The sequence below is a fragment of the Trichoplax adhaerens genome, genomic scaffold, assembly GCF_000150275.1.
Source record: "Trichoplax adhaerens TRIADscaffold_33 genomic scaffold, whole genome shotgun sequence".
NCBI lineage: Eukaryota > Metazoa > Placozoa > Uniplacotomia > Trichoplacea > Trichoplacidae > Trichoplax > Trichoplax adhaerens.
Genome location: NW_002060973.1, coordinates 206,485 through 216,102, shown reverse-complemented (window position 1 = coordinate 216,102; position 9,618 = coordinate 206,485). Strand labels below are relative to the sequence as shown.

Below are 9,618 nucleotides of genomic sequence, written 5' to 3'. Positions count from 1 at the left end.
TAATTCCAGTCTAAATGGCACAATATATCCATCATCATCAACATGGAGGATGAGACGGTCAACATCAAACCACTTGTACTACACACAGTAGCTTACTGTCTTGATGTTGAAAATTGTCAACATGGATGCCTGAAAGAGGCGACCATGACTGAATGAAAACAAAATGAAACTACCTTGTATTCTACTTCCATACGGGTACAGTAGGAGACGTACGTGTCTATTTTTTTTCTTTCATCTCGTCTTATCGAACAAGAAACTTACAAATGCAATTCAATCTCATGTATCAACTGATGACTTTACACTAATTACAATTGGGCTGTCTATGCTATCATCTCAACTGGCATGCCAGTAGACAAGAGTTTCAAGATGGATCGCATCGATCAATCAATAAACTCCAGTTTATTGTGGGATATTCCTGACTTTTAGTATCAACTGTGATATTTGCTAACTCACATTACTATAGACACAGAGATTATTACGATCGAATTCAAAGGATGCTAGTCGCTATTCAGGCAATTCCAAGTAGGCTAGCTACTTGGACTACAAAATGATTCGAACTGTAATAGTTGATTCTTATGTATTTTACTAGACTGGCATAAAATTTAGACTTTGATCAACAGCTAAATACTTTAGATGGACATCATTTTACATACGTTGTTTAACATCTCATTCTTTATCGATATCACCTATCGATTTGTTCCACTTTCTATTTCTACTGCTTATGCTTGATATCAAAGACAGTCAATCATCTCGATAACAAATACACTCTACTGTAATGGATGTTGAACTCTTCGCGTACTGAATAAACTCATTGACAGAGAAGATGTACACAATATCCAAGCCATCGACAGAAGCCATGCATCAATAAAATTGTTAATGTTATCGTTGTCATTTTGGGGATAGGACAGATAAATAGTAGCCGGCACCTTTTAGTGATCTAGTGTATCTTTGATAATTACAATTTTCTGGCCTGTACAACTGATAGCAGTCAATACTGTATGGACTTTAAGGTACTGTACAACGGACATGCGATGAACTACGCCATTTTTGCTTTGTCAAATAATCCGTAGCGTTATTGAACAATATTCCCCACTTGTAAAAATGAACACTACAAGAGTAAACCGCCTTATACGAGTAGTGCCGCTTTACCATCCGATAATACTGTCTTGGAATCAATAAGCTAAGAAAGCAAACTACTGTACTCGTACTAAGTCCAACTGTGAACTACCCAATACTCTTTAAGAGTAATTCTCCTAGTCCAGGATTCAGCACGCCAGTATAAGAAAACTTATTCTTTGCCTTTGAATATCAACTACTTGTATTGATTCTGTTAACGGCATTACAACTAAACATAGACTACATCATACTCTAGGAGTACTTACTCATCCATGATTTCGAACCGCAGTATAAGAAAATTCAATCCTAGCATATTCCCTGTCAATAATAATAATATCGACTATTTGTATTGATTCTATCTCAGCAGACAACAATCGTTACTATTGGATTGATTTCACTAGGTTAAATATGCGTAATTTACGTGATTTTTATTCAATTAAAATTATCATGGACTATATGAATCCATCGTAGTTTGATCAAACGATTCTATACAGTAATAATATAAGACAAAAATAATCCAAAGAAGTTTTCTCCTATGCTTTTGATATTCAATTTCTGTTCAAAATGAAAACAATTTACTTTAACCTATGCTTTACCATCGACAACTACGTCAACAGTCTCTCATGTACGCTAGTGTACAGTAGTGTTAATGCTTGTTACTCTCCAAATACTATACACTATATGGAGAACAGATCGAGGTAAGCACTAGAATGCACTACTACCTTTTCCAATTTGTTAACGACGATGTAACAGTAGTTTACGTAGTTTTTAACCTTGTTCTTTTCTGTTGCCCATACATCTACAGCGCCCTCTTTGACTTGTAACACAAAAATGAAACAATAACTTAACAATTTTGGAACTTGATCGTACTAAATTATTTAAAGTTTATTTGATCGTAGAATAAGTTTTGAAGGTTAACAATCCTGGGCACATCCATTAATCACACTGGATTACATTGATATAACCAGCAAACGCTTACACGGTAGTACTACATATACACAGGACGAGTTAATGCTTAAATTACCACTGGTTTTTCATGTTTATTCTCCGACCGTTACCAATTTTCACCCCATTTTCTTTCTTTTTATTTTACGCATTAGTCCATACTGTACTCCATATTTATAATAATTTGCTGCTTAATGGGATACTACTTACTGTAGTATCCGCATATGCGTAAAACATACTGCATACTGAACGGTGGTGGGGAGAAATTGTAGACTTTGGATGTTACCGTAATTAGCCTAGGACATCAACTACTAAAATTTTACCGTCCATGTTCTAGGCTAATGACAAGGAAAATTTAGTAATTCATGCCTAGAAATATATCTATATTTTAATTACCAATACAAGGAACGGTGTGGGAACTGTAATGAGTGCCAGGATAATTTAGATGCGATAGGGCTGGAATCGGGCTGGGCTGACAACTTGGTCAAAATCCTTTTCACTCTACCGCATTGTCTCGAATTTGCCAAGTAAAAATGTCAAATTGAGACAAATTGTGATATGATTAAAAGATTCGCCGTTTGCCCATCATAGATTAGTAAATTTCGTCATCTGACCGCATCAAGCATTCTAGTTGGTAAAATTTCTTTATAATTTACACTTGCTTCTGATAATTTTCTTGGTTTGAAGTTGCCTAACAAGTTGTATAGAAACTGAAAGCTCAATTTACAGTACATCCATATAATAACCAACAACATAACGGCGAAAGAGATTCGATCGTGGTTCTCCGAATGGATCATTTCTTCAATACTACCATAAATTCTTTAGTCCGAAAGATGTACTGCATGTATAATTCTTATTTTAGCTTCAAATGCTACCATATCTAATTGAAAATGACTCTTAATATCTTGGAACTTGTTCTACCTATGCTTGATATTTTATGACTTACATCGTCGATCACAATAATTTTACTTTCTAAAATTGAAAATACACGGTCAAGAAGTAACCACAATTATGCCTACGAGAGTATCCGATATACTCGTAGATATTGCAAAGGGGTTCATGACACGGCCCGAAACATCACTGCACTGTAGTGGATCCCAACTGTACAGTACTGTAGTTAATATTTCTCGTTTCACTATCCGCTAACAAATAGAGCATACTAATAGTTGCAGCTAAAGAAAATTCTAAATCATGATATATCTCAAAGCCCTTACTGCTGAACTATGAATATGCGTGTAGTATCAAATATAAAAATTTAACTTAAATTACGCCGATAATGCTGTACATATCGACTATTTCTCTACACAATAATACTGTAAAACGTACAGTAGATAGCCTAGCAATAGAACGAATATATTACTAATTCTTATCCATTGATATGTATAGGTCGTAAACGAATATCGAAAAAGGCAAAACAGGTACATAACGATAACAAAAACATGATCATTTCTTTTGTTGTTATACCGTAATTTTCCATCACTAATTATATCAGTTTCTTATTCTTGCATATTGAATGTTGTGCTACACAGTAGCTGTCTTTGCTTGATTTATACAATAGTAGGGTAATACGAGTATATGTAGTTCTACTTTAATCATCAAGTGCTTATCGCAATTACAAAATCAATCCATGTTATTTCATCCTTATATAAATGAATACTGATTGTCCGTTGTTATCTAAATAGTCAACTAGGCAAATTAAAACTGTTGAAGATGATGAGGAATCTGATGGTAAAAGAAAGTTGGATAGCACAGTAAGTTAGAGCTATATAAAAACATCTGCTAGACGTTTCTATTATAATTACTATTAGATTAAGCTGCTATGATAATTTTGCTTGTATAATTAGAAATTTAATGCACTACAATATAGAGTACTTATAACGTAGTATCCTTGATAGCAGTATTTGTTTGCTTTTGCAAAACAAGCCAAAATTATTTATCCATCTATCTGGCGATAGCAAACATTAAAATTTTTATTTGACATATCTCTAGTAACGAAATGGTCTTTTACTAATTTAAGCTTAAGGTTACTGCTCGTCATAACAAATTTAGTAACTTGTCTTTTACGCCTATCTATTTGCTACATTAGAAGAATTACGACAAGATGAATGAAAAATGCGAACACTATTGGACAGAGGAAAACTCTCCTAGGTAAGCCATATCTTATCAATAGATAATAATACCTTTCATTTTATCTATGCATTCTAGGTTATCAACTTTACAGAAGTAGGTTGAATTATGAAATGTTTTCAACGCTTTATATTGTGATTTCGTTGTATATTTTTGGGTGTATTTCTGTTTTTAATGGTGTATAGTTTTAAATTATAATTTCAAAATATTCATATTCGTTATATCACTAAGTAACACTTTTTTTAAATTCTGTACTGAATATGTTAAGACTTATGAGCAAATTTGATTGATGTTTTTTAATTTTTGCATACACAGTGAACGCATCAACAAAAAATTCGCGCCCAAGAAATATGATGTTAATGATCAGCAACAATTAGTAGAAAGGATTGAGTCAATTGATGATCATGGAATTTTGCTACCAACATTACCCCTGAATGGTCATCACTATCCGATCGAGTCTTCTCAAAAATTAAATGACGACGTTAATAGCACTTTATCAGTTGGAGATGAGATGGATTCAAAATCGGCAACTATTGCCGGTAAATGATTGTTATTGTTGCAAATTTACGACCTTTCATATGATTTTGAACTATTTAAGTGGACAAAATTCTTTAGTATATTGTCCTAACCATTATATGCGTTTACGGATTAAATCTTTAATTAATAAATTAGCAACAAGTGGAGTTCCTTCACCGATCGACTCTGTATCTACGACAACAACTGATCGATTACAACCCGTAGCTGAAAGTAATCATAATTCTCCAAAGCAATATGATGATTTCAATTCCAAGGTATGTTGCTGTGTATTGTTAATATTAGGATGAATGAAACATTATTTGAAAACTGTCTGCTGTTGATCATGATTGCCTTTAACCTATACAGTATTGTGGATATTTTAACGCTATATTACGTCTTTACATAACTATTATTTTTATTCTAATCCATGAAATAACGCTTAGTATTCAATTATTGGTACAATTTCAAATTTTATATCTTTTGATGAACCTTCTTTTTAGAATAAACGGCGTAAACGATTCAATACTAAGAAATCGAAATATGTTAAAAAGCAAAAGAAAATTTTAGAGGATAATACTGCTTTACATCCAATTGTAAAGGTACCATCTTTGCGATTTACCAACCACTATTCAACGAAATGATGATTCTACCATTTCGATATTTAATTTTTTTAAAATAGCCTGAAAAAAAGTCTGCGGAACCTGTAATCGTTGAGAACGAGCGATCAAGTGATAAAAGTCTACATCGTGTCGCAGTACTAATCTCCATTCGTGACAAGTTTACTCTTCACCAGGTTTGACGATTAAAATAAAAAAATTTTTAATTGTTTATTTTAGATGTACCTAATATTAGCATGACGCATTAATCGTTAATAGAGGAATCAAGTTTATTCGAAAAAATACGTTTTAGAAAATCTTAATTAACAACCAGTTTCTTTTTGGTAACTAATTATTTTAGGATATGTGCCTCTGTTGCGGTAGTATTGGTAAGGGAATAGATAATTCCTTAATTGCATGTTTTCAATGTGGACAATCCTACCACCACTACTGCGTTTCCGCTAAGGTGAGACTAAATTTCCTTGAGCTTTTACTTTAAATTACAATCTAAACTTGATAATTTATCGACAACATAAAATTTTGTAACTAGCTGACACGATCTGTGATCGTGAATGGTTGGCGATGCCTAGACTGTGCCGTATGTGAAGGATGTGGTAAGGCAGGCGATGAAGATCGTCTCCTACTATGTGATGAGTGTGATATTAGCTATCATACATATTGTTTGAACCCACAATTGGACAAGGTTCCGGAAGGAGAATGGAAATGCCATCGGTAGGATATGTTGTAATTATATTTATCTTAGATTGTAAACTATTAGGAATTTAATTAAAATGTCATATATCGATAACATTATACTTTTATATCGCTTTTTCAGTTGTGTTTCATGCCATGATTGCGGTAGCAACTTTCCTGGGATTAACTGTCAGTGGACATCCAACTATACTCAATGTGGTCCATGTGCCAGTACATCCGTTTGCCCAAAATGCAACAAAAAATATGTTAATGATGATATAATTGTTCAATGTAACAACTGTGATAGGTATGACTGCTAGCTAGTATTAATTAATTATCAATTAGCGTACCAGATTAGTAGTTAAAAAAGCAGAGTATTTAATTACGTTGTTTAATGCAGATTTTGTCTGAATATCTTTCCACTACTTACCTACATTTTATTTCACGTACTAGGTGGTTACATGGTAGTTGTGAAGGTATCCATAACGAAAATGATGCTAAAATGTACTCTGATATTGATTTTATATGCTCCCTTTGTGACCCTAACGTATTCTTGTGCAACAAATTAGTAAATTATTATATTTATGAAGGAAATAAAGTTAAAAACCGTAAAGCAGGCTATGAAGCCAGCGATTTCGACCAATTTAATCCAATACGTGCTGGATCGGTGTTATCTGAAGATATACCTTTTATTCATTTAAAAAGCAGTAATGGAAATAACAGTCCAAGTAGCGGTCGATTAAAAAAATCTACAAAGAGTAGATTCATCGTATCGAAAATTGTGTTGACGAAGAACGGGATTACATACATGAAAAAATTAGAAAAGAAGCGAAAAGTGGCATGGGGTGAGGAAAACACTAGCGATACTCCTACCATAAAGACATTTAAGGCGAAAGTAGATAAGAAAAAACTTATCCGTGAGAAAAAACTGGCTGCTAAATTGAAGCATACAAATAAAGCGAAGAAGTCTAATATCCTTGATTCGAATTCCTACTTAATCAATACTAAAAAATCGAAAAGGGGTTATGATAATGGATTACTAAAAAAGCGAAAGAAGAAAAAAGTAATAAAGAAAAGTATGAATGACAATGATCAGACATTATCGCCTATTTTAGACGACAATTTTTCAATACGATACAATGATCAAATTAATGGAGAACAAGGTCATAATTTACCATATCATCACTACCTTCAACCGCAAGATCACCAACATCAGAATGTAGCCTACCTTCCAAATTCTTTTTTAGAGGATAGTAATGATCCAAATTATCCATTGCTTCGACCGCATCATCTTCCTTCTATTGGTAGCAGTGGCTTTAGTAGTAAAGAATCGACCAGAGGTAGTGACGAATTTCCTCATGAAATTATTGATAGTATTCTCAATAACTGTGGTAATATTGGCGAAGACATATTAAATGGCAGCATAGAAGTAGATGATGTATTTAATATTTTGGAAGATTGCTCCGATACTAAGGAATCCATCCAAGCAAAGAATATCAATGAAACCAACGGAGTCATTGCTGCAACAACGTCTCATATTCAAAATTTTTATGACATTAATTATCCCCATAACCTGCATCATACCGAATTACAAACCGATGCCACTCATTCTGTATCTGGCTTACACAACCAGATGGCAAAAACCAGTCAAATAATGAAGTGCCAACGCGAAGAAGCATTAGGAAATAAATCTACGATGGCTTCTATCCTGTACGCAAATCTGATTTATCCAAATTTAAAGAGTGAATACCCAGAAATAACAGCTAGGATTAAGGTGATGGAAAGGTTATGGCGTAAGTTAGAGCCATCAGAGAGAGCTAAATATACATCAAAAGCTAAAGAAAATCGGAAATTAATGAACACTACTTCGAAATCAACAAACGATAGAACAGCCGTCAAAATTGAAGAAGTAGAAGATGAGGGAATACTAATCCCTCAAGCACCGCCGATTTCTCATCCTGTAATTAGTGATCGATTACCAAACTCTCTTATCCCTAAGAGAGATAGTCCTGTAAACGTCACTGCGTCATGGAGTCGTTTAAGTAATATCTGGGCTATTACTGCCAATGCAAAGAATGAAGTATCTGGTACGACCACAAGCGTTAACAGTAATCAGAAAAGTCTTCAGAGTGGTCAGTACAAATTGAATGGAGGGCATCCAGAGCTCAATGGTTATCTTACGCCAGTTCCTAAACCGATCGTATGTCATAAAGCACCCGTTGTTACAAATACATATCAGCAACAAACGATAACTATTCCTAGGACTATGAATTCCAATACAGCAGACAATTCCAACTTTACAGTAAGCTCTGCATCACAACGCGATCAATCTGTGCCTGTATTTAACCAGTATCAACAGCAAATTAGACCTCGCAATCAATCTCCTGTCGGTATTTATAAAGAAACTGTAAATCAACAAAATGGTTATAACCAGTCAATGCATATTCAGCAAGGTATGAATCCTTATCGTACTCCACAACCTAGTGGTATCCGGCCAATGCAACAGCCATGGCCACAAAATCAGGCAAATACCGGCAATCAATTGATACCAGTAAATCAGCCTAATACCAATGGATTTTATATTCGCCCTGCTATGAATGCCAACAACTATCAGTCCAAACTTAGGCCTGGTATAGTTACTTATCGATATCCAGCTCAGGCCATTCCAAATAATGAAATTCCTGTGCGTCCAGCTTGGCCAAGCAATAATTCTCAAGGTGTTGTTCCATATCATAATGTTCCATCTACTACAACTAATAATTCGACGCCTAATCGTGACAACATGGTACAAGTAAAGCAAGGTTTTTTCGCGACACCGCTAAGTCATAATCAGCCGCCAGGTCCCATTCGATTTCCTACGCAATTACCAAAGCAAAACATGGTAATGCCAGTGCCAAATAATATGCATGCTATAGGAACGGATGATACTACGCCTAGGAATTTGCCATCAACTCCGAATAGGACAGAAGCTGCGATGCAACCACGATTTACATTTCCACCGCGTGTCTTACCATCGCCCACAAATCAACGGACTTTAAATAGTAACAATCAATGGAATCAACAGATTAGTCCCGCTTACAATCAATCTCCAACGATACGAGCTTGGGTACCAGTTCCAAATCAGCGCACTATGGAACTACCGCAACAATTTGTACCCATGGCTCACGTCAATCCATCAAATAATGTTATCATTCAGAATTCTCCTCGAATGATGATTGGAAATCAAATCCTCCCTCCGCAGAATATGAACGTCATGTATCCTATTAACAACAATAGAGGCAATAATACTGGTATGCAAGCCACTAGCCCATTTAGTCCAACTTATCCAACAGTATATGTGAATTCTTCCACCGCTGGAGACCATAACAACGATGGCGGTATGACTTCCAATAAAATGAAATCTAAGCGCAATAGAAGTCGTAAACAAGGAAAGGAGAGTGCAGATAGCCTAGCCTCGATCGATCCAACGAGTGTTACAGATCCGATTACTAGAGCTAAGATTGAAGCATTAAATAAATTTTCAGAACAAGCAAAATCAACGGACTTACGACAAAAAGTTTTAGTGGGAGCTAAAGAACATTTACAAAGTTATCAAAAGGAAAATATAAAGGATCCTATTGTGGAG

The 9,618-nt window shown here is 34.7% G+C and overlaps 1 protein-coding gene across 1 annotated transcript; it reads left to right on the top strand.

Moving 5' to 3' along the window:
* Positions 1-5,410: 5,410 nt before the first annotated feature.
* On the top strand, positions 5,411-6,313 carry TRIADDRAFT_33351 (uncharacterized protein; the record flags this gene model as incomplete). The annotated part of the gene is made up of 4 exons (XM_002117948.1): positions 5,411-5,497; positions 5,662-5,766; positions 5,851-6,032; positions 6,136-6,313. Coding segments are annotated over 4 exons (552 nt in total), but the record flags the coding sequence as incomplete, so codon positions are not given.
* Positions 6,314-9,618: the final 3,305 nt, after the last annotated feature.